This window comes from Patagioenas fasciata, chromosome 7 (assembly GCF_037038585.1).
Source record: "Patagioenas fasciata isolate bPatFas1 chromosome 7, bPatFas1.hap1, whole genome shotgun sequence".
In the NCBI taxonomy this organism is placed as follows: Eukaryota; Metazoa; Chordata; class Aves; order Columbiformes; family Columbidae; genus Patagioenas; species Patagioenas fasciata.
Window position 1 is genome coordinate 16,007,690 of NC_092526.1, and position 12,946 is coordinate 16,020,635.

The 12,946-nt window shown below is 48.5% G+C and overlaps 1 protein-coding gene across 2 annotated transcripts in view; it reads right to left on the reverse strand.

Annotated features, from left to right (window-relative positions):
• Positions 1-12,946, reverse strand: part of MARCHF4 (membrane associated ring-CH-type finger 4) — a 108,208-nt gene that overhangs the window by 27,914 nt on the left and 67,348 nt on the right. Inside the window, exons 2-3 of one of the 2 annotated variants that reach the window (XM_065841344.2) lie at positions 8,467-8,622; positions 78-270 (exon numbers count right to left, since the gene is read on the reverse strand). In XM_065841344.2, coding sequence (XP_065697416.1) covers positions 78-270; positions 8,467-8,622 — 349 coding nt within the window. Of the gene's footprint in view, positions 1-77; positions 271-8,460; positions 8,623-12,946 lie in introns of both variants that reach the window. The other variant, XM_065841343.2, reaches the window with a different exon arrangement.

Genomic DNA, 12,946 nt, shown 5'->3' on the forward strand with positions numbered 1-12,946 from the left:
CACCATCTCCCACTCCTCTCCACAGGTGGAGCAACGGGTGGGCGACTTTGGCCATGCCGTGAGATGCGATCACCCACCTATACAGACAATGTCCATGAAGCCGTACATTCCATAGCAGATCTGGAAGAGCAGGTCCTGGCGCTGCCATTTGGCTGAAGGACTGAAGGTCGACCAGATGAGCCACGAGATACTGGCGATGAGGAAGAGGGAACCCAGGATGGCCGCTGCTATCTGAACCTTCTCAATGACTGTCAGAGAGATCGCCTGCCACTGCAAGGGGAGGCAACGGGGAGAGGGGAGGGGAAAGGGGGAGAGAGGAAGGAAAAAGAAAAGAGATTAGTTACTTGGGGCACATCTTTTACATCTTTGTGGTAGTTTTGGAGAACACTTATGACTTACATGTGCGCCCTGTGCATAGGTGCTTTTACCTGGCCAACATCTGGGGTGCAGCACGGCAACTGCTCAACAGTGCATGATCCCATATTCCCTGAGAGCATTGCTGAAGAGGAAATGGGGGGCAATCCCAGATCTCACCAGGAAAACACAGAGATCTGAGCGAGGCAGGACGGTCTGGGGGCAAACACTGAAAATAACATGCCTGTGACAATGGGGCTGTGATGGCAATCACAAACCAGGACATCCATTTGCTACCTCAAATGGAGGCTAGGCATCATCCTGGGCTACGAGAAGAAGTGTCTCAGAGAGACCAGCTTTCCTCCAGAGGCCTCCCATGTAAGCCATGAGCTGGCTCTGTGCCACTCCATGAGATCTGACAGATCACAGCACTAGATAGGATCTTGCAGCAGCAACACATCTCACCACACTTGTTACAAACAACACAAGTTGCTGTGGTCAGGCTAGGTGATGACATGTTCCGGCTGTGTTCCAAGATAAATGCTAATGTTTCTTCCTCAGAAGAAGAAAAAAATAGAAATAACTCCCCCAAATCCATTCACTATGTCAAACAGCTTTGGATAAACTACAGTATAAAATAACCTAAGCCCAGACTCCTCTCTGTCATCCAGAATAAAACCTTCCTACCCAGATTTACGCTGCTGAGAGAACTACCCTGTAAAAACCAAAGGCAGAAATTGCTTTCTTTAAAAAGACCTGGTGACATGGTCTGTAGCCCCTCCTGCAAATCAGAAATCAAACGCATAAACAGGCTGGGAAGAGACAGTCTCTTCTGGCATCAAAGATTATAGGCCACCTTTAGATGCGAGATATTAATATATGCCCTTGAAGTCTCAGTGGGACTGGCAGAAGGATAAATAAAGGTGTACTTCAGCCCCTGCAGGTATAGAACATTCAGGGGAACTGGAAATGTTTAGTCTGGATTCAGCCCAAATTCAGTGTCCCTCTGAGGCAGCATCTCAGGCAAGCCCTGAGCACCATGCCTGTTTGTCAAACTCATCCTGGGACAGCAGGGTCACCTGTCAGGCCTTGCCCCATCCTTTTGCAGGGCAAGAAGCAAGTTCAGTTGCTGTGTCCCTCTTTCATACCCAGTTGCAACAGGAGGGTCCAGGCTAGATGCAGGAGTGCTGGAGTCCACAGGGGATGCACAGGTGTGCCTCTCCTCTCCTATCATGAGACAGAGCAAAGGCCAACCAGCACCTGTTGCCCTTAAATTTGGGTTCTGTGCGGGGGATCAGCAGCTGTGCTGCCCTCCTGTCAGTTCATCAGTTTCACCCTCAACATCGCCATCAGCAGATGCAGGACAAATCCACAAATGTTGCCATCAGCTCACAGCTCCAGGGTTAGAGGTATGTGGCAGGGAGAGGGCTTGGGTACATGCATGGGGTTGCACTTTCACCCCTGCAGTTTTCCCCAGACCTCATCTCCCCTTCCACTAACGCTGGCAAGCGCTGAGGGGGCAGGAGTGCAGGGAGCTCGGTGCGCAGCCTGGTGCTGCATGTGAGGCTTTACCGCAGGTCTCTCACGCTGACCCGTGTTCGCCTGTGCCAGCCAAATCATTCTGCATCATTTCTCTCTCTCAAGGAGGTAATGGACTGGCGCCTCACCATCTGTCTGGCACACTGAAAGGCCTGTGTGGCAACAGGTCCTTCCAAGGTAGCAATTAAAGACAGAAAAAGAAGAAGGAGCCGTTTTCTATAACTAGCATCCATGTACAACTAGCACCACTGTTTTGCAGAGACAGGGAGGCTCAGGTGTAGTACAAAATACACTGTAAAAGGGGATGTGGCTCAGGGCACAGAGAAGTTACAGCTGGGTGCAAACCTCAAACCCCACTCGCCACGGTTGGGAACAGAGAGGCTGAAACACAGGCAGGGAAGCTGGCTGATACTGCTCAGCTGGCAGCAGCTGCCGGGAAGTTTGCTGCAGTGATAATGAAGAGGCTGGAGTCTGTCAGCCATGCCAGGGGGTAGGAGACTCTCCCCTGGCATCTGGCATTAAGTGACAGTGACACACAGAGCAGCAGTCCTGACTCTGTTGAGGAGGTGGCACTGGGGTGTGATTACCCTCTGGCAAGGAGGTAAATGGGTCAGAGCTGAACACTGGGGAAAATAACCAGCTTGCAGAAGAATTTAATATTTTCCAGGAAGAGAAAAAAAAGAAGTAAGTAATAAACGTTGTATTTCCTCTCTAGCAATCCTGAGAACTACAATTTAGCATCGCACATCTAGTTCAAGCCACCAATAATGGGAGTAATTATTTTTTATCTTTTAATTCCATTTTGCTACACATCCTGGGCTATGAGGTTTGCACAGAGAGAAGAAAAGGTTTGAGACAGAGCATAAAGCCTGCTTCCCAGTGAGAGTGCAGAGAGAAGGGTCCCAGAGCTGTTCGGCGGTGGGATGTGCTGATGAATTTCAGATGCAGGAGCTGGGCCTGATGCATCCCTGCACCCGTGGCCTCAGGGGCCTGCCTCAATCACAGCAGTGTGCCTTTCACGTTTCATAACAGTCCTTAGGAAATCATCCATTCTCCTAACCCTGCTCTACCATCATTATGGCCAGCAGACCAGGATTTGGTGAGTGATCCTATTGTCCTCGGGTCAGCACTAGAGCTGTAAAGAAAGGTCTCAGCAACACTGCCGAGTCCCTCTACCAGCACACAGGAAACCCCCAAAGCTCTTTGTCTGAATGTCGGGCTGCAGGCACAGACCCATACCTCTAAATCTCCAGCTCAAACGTTCAAGCTCTAGCAAGGTCACAGTGTCAAGCAATCCCACCTTGCAGGAGGAAATTAAATTGCGCCCTTCTTTCCTCAGCTGATGACTCCTGAGTCCCGGGTAGCTGCTGAGTTGTACTGAAGTGCACCTTTAACAACTGGTAGCTCACCCAGGCTATCAATGAGGAATGTGACCTTTAGGCAAGTGGAAAGCTCTTCAGATGCTCTGCCAATGCTGAACAGGGCAGAACTAAGGACTTGATGGTACTGGAATGCTTTAAAGGCTCCTGTGGGATAAGAGGAGCAGCTTTGTGAGCTCTGGGCTTACAATGGCTTCAGAGCATGCCCAAGCAGCTCTCTGTGATGGCTTGTGACCCGTGCTGGAAAAAGAGCTCCATCCTTCCAGACCACTCTGAAGAAATGCCCTCATTCACTCAGGAGCTGTCTGTCTTCTGCTACCATCTCCCTTGGCCAACTGCTTTGGCACACCACCCAGATATGCACATACAAAACACCACGCTCTCTTGGACCGATTTCCCCCCAGGGTTCCTTCAGTCACAAAGCTCTGTGACCAAGATGCTTCAGATAGGGTTTCTTAGGAGTCCAGGTCTCACATTTGTGATGACCTTAGCCAGGGGCCAAGCCAGTACCAGTGCCTGCCATTCATGTCTCTCTCGTTCTCCTGGACTGTTTCATAACCTACTTGGGAGAAATCTGTTTCTCTGTTTGCTTCAGTGCTTCTCCTCAGAGACTTGTGAGTGAAAGCCCCTGCTGCTAATGTAACACAGAATAATAATGTCATTACTATAGTATTTAAAGCCTGATCCATGTTTCCCTTTCTTTGGCACTAGCAGTCTCCAAAGCACCAGCATGATCAGATCCAAGGCAGGTATTTGCCTGCAGAAGATACCTGTGTCTTACTGCAGCAGCTTGCTAAGAAGACTTGCTTGCTGGAAAAGACTTCCTACACTCCTCGGAGAGCTCCCTCATGCCTGCCTCAGGCAGTTCAGTTTATTTTTATTGCTGTATTTGACACATTCCCTTAGTATGTATCATTAAGATCCTGAGCTGTGCTAGTCAGCGATTTCATTTTCAGACCCAGGATCACAAGCAAGCAGAGCTCTTTCCTCGAAAGTTGGAGTGGACCATTCCCAGCCCTGCTCAGGTCTGGCTCTCCCATCACTGCTGTCCTGAGGACCTGATCATTCTCCTCAATTATCTTTTGGAGGATGGCTTTTATTTTTATAAATTCACCAAGCAAAGTCATGCCACTGCTGCGGTAGCCTCCCCGCTGTACATTTACAGGTGCTGTAGCTTATTCAGATACTGGAAAGGCTGCAGGGAGGAAGGAGGGTCCACCAGGGCCATGTAATGGAAATGTCTAGTTATGAAACTCCCTCTCCTCTGTGTGCCGGAGCATCTGGTAAGACTCAGGTTACAGCATCGGTACCCTGGAAAGCCCCCATTACAATGCACAGGCCATGAAGTCTCTCTTGCTGTGACTGCACACGTTGCCTCCAGGCTGCAGCTCAGCAGGGACCAGCCAAGGCTTGTACTTAACACATGGCAACAGCAAGCTGGGACAAGCAGGACGCCCTAGCAAACATGTCTCAAGTTTTTTAGCTCAGGAGCTCAGGCTGAAGTTCAAACACCCTGGCACCTCGGCCACTTTCCTTGCAGATGTGGGAATCCTGATGAAGAGGCCATACAAATGAACACTCATCAGGTCTTAAAAGAGCATCAACACAGTCAAAATAGATCCAGAGGAGAACTAGGACCAGATCCCAATCCCAGCACTGGATAACTGAGGATCTCTGGAGCTAAAACAACCCACAAGACACAAAGAGTCAGAGATAACAACTGTAAACCAGAGATGAACTCCCTGAGACTGCAGACAGTTTTAGGTCTGAGAAGGCTGGTTCGAATGGATCTTGTATCTGCTGAAATCAGAGCATCAGAGTGAATGTGGCTAAGGAGCGGCTACAAAGGAGTTGTATAGATGATTCCACCATGTGTCAGCACCAGAGTGTCTGCAGTGCTATCAAAACCCTGAGTCTCCACAGCATTTTAATAATAATGGGCTTTGCACAAATATGGAAATAGAAAGGAGCATTTAAAGCCTCCATGCCCATGACTCTTGCCTCAATGACTGGCAGACTAGAGAGTGGATGGATGGATGGATGGATGGATGGATGGATGGATGGATGGATGGACAAAAACTCTGTATCTTCTGGTTGCTCACAGCTGGTAAGATATTTTTGCTCTTTGCTGTCTGACTGCTGCTTGGCAGGACACTTGCCATGTCATCCGACAACTTTAATCCCCCCATCTCAGCAGGTTTGCAGTGTAGCTGCTTTCAGACCTTTCCTCTTAAATGCCTGCAATCCAGGGGTGGGCAGGGGCGTTAATTTACAGACATTTATTCTGCCAAAATACCCAACTAAAGGCCTCTCTCTGGCATGAGACGTCAAAACAGCCTGGAGGCTGGAAGGAGTCTGTGTTAATTATGCATGAACCATGTTCTTCCACCGTAACTTCTCTGCCCACGCCACAAGTCTCCAGACACATTTGGCCCATACTGTGCTCCTAGGCACTCCAAAAAGTGTGCAGCAGATGTCAAAATGGGCAAACATGCAGATGCCAGGGAACATGTGGGTGTCGGGTACGCTGCCCCGCTCAGACCAACTGGACGTGCTTCAGGGAGCCCAGGGTCTGCCAGATACCTGGGTTTGGCTTTTCAGTGGTTGTTCACATGGGAGGACACACGAATAGTCACCAGGGATAGGTAGGCCACATTCCTGGTTAAAATCTAGCCAGGGTCAGAGTGTCACCCGAACCAGCTTCATGTGACAAGGAGGTGTGGTCCTTGCCTGAATTATAGCTGGTCTGGAATAAACAGACAACCATGATTTGCTACAGCATTTGCCCTCCAAAACCTCTACTTAAGGAATTCAGAGCTTTCTAGTAAGAATAAAGCTGGGCAGAAGTGCCAGAAGACCCTGAGAAGAAAGGCCAGAGACTATTGCTTTACTTAGAGGCATGCTGTATGTCCAGGTGGCCCCTGTTAGCCTCGCGTGGGGTGAAGACCAAGCAGAAAGGATGCTCTTCCCTGCAGATGCTGTGGCACATTGCATGGTGACACATTATGGGGGGACAAGCTCTTAGTCCTTGTGGGAAGTCCAGGCCTGGTACATCAATCAGCCACTTCCCATGGGATTTCACATACTAGTGCTAGTGTAGCATCTGCTTCCCAGAAAGTGCCTTTGTGCTGGCACCAGGCACAGAGCTGTAACTCCACACATGCCGCATTTATTCCACATCAAGTGGTTTTTCACTCCAGTTGCTTCTGCCCACCCTCCAAATCTCCCAGTGCTTGTGTGAGAAGTGCTGTGAAGTCTAAGCCAGCGATGCGAAGCCTCCAAGCCCGAGGTCTGCATGGTCCTCTGGGACCCTCGCTCCTGGAGCTGGGCTCTTTAATTGCTCCTGCCACTTAGATTTTGTGTTTGTGGCAAAGGCCAGCAGATCGGTCCACTTTCTAATAGAGAAGCCCCAAAAAAGCAACCCTTTGTGCAGGCTTTTGAATGTATGTGGGAGGGGAGCTTGTCCGTGAATAGACCAAGTAAGTTTTGGCCAGGGGAGGAGCAGAGGGAAAGTCACTGACCCATTGCCCTGAGCCACCTGAAGGCGTAGAGCATTTGGAGGTCACTCATTAAAGGCAATGCCGGCTGCATGCACATTCATAAATATTCACCCACAAACCTTCACTGCTGTTCAGCATCACACTCCTGATCTGAGACAGAGGAAGGATTAGGGCACTCATGGACCAGCTTTCCAGAAATAAACAAACACTGCTTTGCCCACATTTCCCCTCCTGTTTTTCAATCTGCTCTGATTTATGAGAGCTGAGAAATTAAAGCACCCCAGGTCTGGGGCTTGGGATGAAACTATGGATCTCTCCAGCCCACGGCACGTGGAAAATTCAATCAGGAGCTGTAGGGACTCGCAGAGAGCAAGCAGTCTTTTTCCTTCCCCCCCAGCAAAATTGCTCCATGATGCACCACTACTTTCACTATTTAATTTAAGTCTGCAGCCCTAAAGGGCTGTCCCTGTTTCCTCACTGTGGTTAGTGATCTCAGGCCTGAAAAAAGATACACAGAAACTGCAGTTTTGAGGAAAGAGCAGGACTTTGCATTCCTCCCACTCCCGTACAACTGGGCAACATCACTGGCAAAGTCCTTGTCTCCCGTTAGAGAGCAGAGTGACAGAGCCAAAGCCTTCCACCAGGTACTGGACAGACCAACATCCTTACAAACATTGCCCCAGTCCCTAAACCACAGCATGCTGCTGTAATGTCTCTCTGGTCCAGATGATGCTAATTAAGCAGTAGTGCCTGGATATAATGTGCTTCCTTATGTCCGAGGCACCAATGGTACTCCGCAAAGGCATGCAGCAATTAGTCCATCTTCAGGTGTTGCCCTTGCAATAAATCAATAGCTATTAAGGATAATTTATCCCATTTTTAACAGTCACACAGTTTTCCTCATTCTGAATCTTGATTTCAATTACCAGCCCGCAGTGAGGCTTATTAAACTACAGTGCTTTTGAGCTGAGAAGAGAAAGAAGGTTGGTACTCCGATGCCTTTCACAGCCATTCACATCAAGATGTGCTTCACCTGTTGTGTGCACATGTGCAAATGTCCACCAAGAATCAGGCTTGGAGAGACCAGAGCATCAGAGCCAACACCCCTTGGGTCATGCCAGTATGTATTTGATCATGGGGGAGCAGTAAAGCAAAAAGGGTGGCAGGATCAGATTGCTGTAAGAGCCCTCCATCCATCTCCTCCATCTCTCATGCCAACACAGAAGAGGCTCAGCAGGAGGAGATTGGGGCTAATGGGACAACTACAGACACATGGAGTCTCAAGATACAGTGCTCTCACAGACTGTGCCCTGTTGTAGGAAATCCCATAACTGCTCCACAACATCTGACCCTGGGGACAGTGGCATACCTGTGGTCTCCCGTGGATGAACACATTTGAAGGGCTGCGAGGTGCTACAGCACTATTGTGGTCACACTGGCATTTTCAACAGGAGGCAAATGAATGTGGGAATTGTCAAAGGACAGCAAATAGACTGCCGAGGGATGCCCCTGGTACCACCAAACAGAACATGGGGCCTCTTTGGACCAGCCCCCAGCAACCCCTTCTAGTGTCTCAAACATATGGATCACTGTGCACTGGGAAGGAAAACCCACACAGGTAAAATCCACTTACTTCCAAAAACAAAAATATAAATGAGAATAAATAGACTTTGAAATGTCTCTAGTACCTTTACCTGCAGAGGGTTTTTTGTGCTTATGGCAATGACGTGATACTTGTAGTAACACAGCTCACAGCTCCAGCAGCCTCTCTCACTAATCCATTTGATCAGACATGGCTGGTGCGTGCACTTCACCGATCCGTCGCACCGACATGGGCTCAGCAACTCCCCCTGAAAAAGACAGACAGCATCAGTGAGGCTCTCCTTCTCCCACAGGGTCTGAGTACAGCAGAGCACAGCATAGCATGGCACAGCACAGCTTGGCATGGCACTGCCTGGCACAGCAGAAACTGGTGCGGGCCAAAGTCCTCCATCCTCCACCCGTTTGCTCTTTGTTCCTTTTTTACCTGGCTTGTCTTAGGTAATTGTGCTGCCTTCAACCATTCTGCCTCTAATAACTCTTGGCTGATGTGAACAGAGTTTGTCAGGGATGTAATGGTCTCAAATACCTGGCTCGTACGGAGCCCAGCACCGTGTGGTACTGACCAGGACTTGCCAGGCAGTGGGAGCTTGCAGCGCTCGACACGGGACTCTGCTTCCCAGAGCTCCCAGACCTGAAGAGACACATCTGACCGTGGGTGGTAGGTGTGTGTATTGGTCCTCAAATTTCACCCCCTACCCTATCAAGTTCCCCAAGACAGTCTGTCCCAAAAGTGAGTCATACTGACAGATAGCTGGGAAAGCTGGCTATTTCCACCCTAGAAGCAAGCAAGATGAAGAAAAAGTTCTGTCCTGGCTTGTGACACACAGACATTTCAAGTAATGGCTGAAACACTGAACCTCCTGGCTCTCTCCCTTGTTTCTGGTGTTGCTTTAAACAGGGCATCCATGAAACCCCAATATTATTCTGATCCATCTGTCTTCCTGTTCACCATGGGACTAAATTTCTCTTTGCACACACATGCTCAGGAGCTCATTTTACAGTCATTCACTGTCGCTTATTTAGGGTAAAACTGAGCCATTAGATTTTACTCCCCACTTCTTAATGTTTAAAAGCCACAGTATAGACCCCAATAGTGTATTTAGCTGTGATCCAAGATCTAAAAGCTTTTAAAGGCAGAACGAGACTATTTATGGGATGGGGAAGGCAGGCATCATGCTTTCAGTGTTGGGGAGAGGATATTTTCTCTTATACCCCTAGACCAGCCCCATCATAATCACTGATGGAGCACCAGAATATCAGACCCTGATGTCTGAAGCTGCTGGACACAGTAAAAGACACCCATCCCAGCTGCCTTGGGTTAGGAAACCAGACACTGCTCTTGCTGACCCTGGTGGGAAATTGTCTTAGCTTTCAGGGTACCACATCAGGTCTCAGGACCTGAAGAACTGAGCACCATGCTGGGCAAGAGTGATACTTTTTTTAGGAAACCTAATGCAACACGTTAATAATTTCATTTGCTTCAGCTAGGTGACCTAAAACTGTCATCTTCCATGAAAATTTAGCAAAACAGTAAATAACTGTTTATGTTACAAAACCAGGCTCAGCTCTGTCACTAGTTTTCATTACACACTGGAGGGCACACAAAGTGAGAGCAGGAGCAAGCAGGGTTGTAGGATCTGTCACCCTTTTTCACCTGGAAAGTTGCAATGGTACAAACCAGGAGAAGGGAAATGGAGAAGGATTAGATGGTAGGAAGGGGCGTGTGAGAAGCAGCACTGATATTTGGCACTCAAAATCCCTGTGTGAGGTGCAGTTTGAGTGGGGCGGGTTCAGGTGTGCATGTACTTCCTGGGACATGGACACAAGCACAAGTGTGATAAGGAACCCGCATGAGCATGTACTGCTGGGCAGGACGTGAACAGGGAGGGATCAGGGCTTAGCACGGCTCCTCTCATCCCCTGCTTGCTAAACCTGTGCCTACTGCACCCCTCTTCCATGTTAAGAGCCAACCTGATGCAAGCATGGCTGCTCTGTGCTTCTGGTCTACCCTCCTCATCACAGTCCCTGGTGCTTTTATTTTCTCAGCAGCTTCACCCCTCAGCACACAAGTGTGATCCCAGCACCAATCAGGTAAAGCAGAAACCTCCCAGCTCTCCAGTGTCCTTGCCTTTCCACCTCGCCGCACACCAGGGTCTCCTGCAGGGCTCAGAAGGGCGAGTGAGCGACCCAGGTTTTGTCTAATGAGCAGCTGGAGGCACCAGTGATGAGAGATCAGGAATGGGGCAGAACAGAGCAGAAACTCAGAGCAACAACCTCCAGGCAAAGGCAGAGGAGAAAAGCTGTAGCTGCAGCCTGGATTCACATCAGCTTCTTGGGTTAGGTAATAAACGAGTCTAAAAACTGTGAGCTTGTGTCTTCAGAGCCAAGAGATGTCCATAAACATCCTACACTGCTGTGGGGACCCAATGCCCCTTCCCTAATTGGGATACTCTAACTCAGACAGTCCTGCCAGCTCCTACAAGAGCTCAGGACTCAATTGTGGAGATGAATCCCCCAGTTTTTTGATTTTTGCAAATCTAGCAAAAAACCTAAGTTATCACATTTTCTCCAGCCGTGTGAAATATTACATCCTTGTGTGTGGTGCACAGCTATTTTTGCATACTGTGAAGCCCAATTCTATCCACAGCAGGCATTCATAAAACACTGCCACATGCACACATGCACTCCTGTACCAGCAGAAAAATAAACACCAGGGACATATTAAAGTAATAAATCCTATGTACAGCAAAGGAAAAGGAATCCCTCCACTGGCTGTACAGCAAGCTCAGGAGCAGTCCATTGGCTGTGATACGCAGGATGGACTCACTGTGCAGAGACCTCTGCTAAAAGCTACACACATACAAAAGCAAGCCCAAAATGAGGTGCTGATGACACCAATTAGGATTGGAAATTAAATCCCCATGTCCATTTCTGTAGGCTTGTAGAAGACCGCTCTGCACATATTCTCCAGTGCGTTCTCACCAATTCCCTCCAAAGACCCGTTGAAGGTTCTACTTCCCAGTGCTTATTTTTGCAATTTTCCTTTGTAGAGTTACAACCTGTCACTTGGATCAGCCTAAGCAGCATTTCTGCTTTATCAGTCACTAGTGGAGAAATGCTCCCCAGCTGCAGGCTTCATCCTCAGCTTGCTCAGTACTATCTTGTACCCCTGAAACAATCACGTGGGCTTTAGACTCAGGGCACCTGCCTTTTTTGTGCTGTTATCCAAGACTAAATTGGGGTTCATGTCAAAGGTGGAAAAGCCAGAGTTAACAAAAACCTAAAGGTGTCTCTGGCTCCAGCTATAATCCTCTCAACATATGGAAGAAGTACTCTTCCCTATATGTTATTACTATTCCCTACTTCTGGGAAGAGAAAAATATTAAGCAATTATGTATAATATTCTTCCTTATTTTTTCTGGCTGTGATGGGAGCATGTCCCTAGGAGCAACAGCAGCAGCAAGGCCAGGCTTTCCCTTGAGGAGGACAATACTGCTGGAGATGAACTGGGAGTGTGGGTCTGTTCCAGCTCTGTCCCCTCGATCTGTGCCCACTGCAATACATCAAAGTGGTTAATGATTATCTGGGCCTTGCTATTTTAAGCCTACTGGGAGGAGTTCTGAGAAAGGACGGGAAAAAAATTACTGCCAGCGCTCGCTTCTGATGCCCAGTATAATCAGGGAGAAAATAACAACGTCAGGAGCAGCGTCACCCCTGCTGTGTGCTGGTGTGAGTGCTTTGCCCAGCTATTTTATCTGACATTTATCACTACTGGGAGCACAATCACACATTGCTACCAAAGCTGCAGCTGCTCACCCACCAGCAGGCAGCCACGGGATGTGTTTCCCAGGCCTGTCCTTTTAACTTTAAATTAGCTATAGCAAATCTGCCCACCTGATCTCCTTTGAAAATGGCAGGGCTGGGGACAATGGTGTCATTGGGCCAGGACTCTGGTTTTCTGGACTCTCTAGCTCTGCTGACCCACGTCTACTGCCTGGGCTCCTCCTGAGCATCAGACCACCTGGGAAGATCTGCATCCTGCTACCACAGCTATCAAACATTTTGAAAACTGGTGCAAGCTGTAGAGCATATCAGGATGGCTGATGGTGATCTTAACACCTGCCGTGTGTTAACACCTCAGCTGTGTGTTTTCCCTGCTCGGGTGTAAAAAGCAGCATCAGTCATTAGTATCACTCACAGGACCAGTGCTCCAGGCCAGAGTAGGGCAGTGTGAAGAAGCTGAAATAGTTGTCCACACTGTAAGGGCTACCAAGTCTCTCTGAGTATACACATGCAGCTCCAACTGCTCACAGGAGGAGCTGCACACATGAATTGGACTGCTAGCATTTATGCAAGTTTGTCTTGTTTGGAAGAGGAAACTAGGAACATTTAATTTCATGTCTTCAACTGAGTCTCCTAAAAACACTTAAAACTTCACATTGAATTTATATGCAGTGGGAAGTTTTATTATAGCAAATAAATGCCAAATGATTTCCGTATTAGGAACACAATTACAGAGGAATTAAGTCTGATGGCAGATAAACCCATTGTTACAGAGCTGGTAAACTTGAA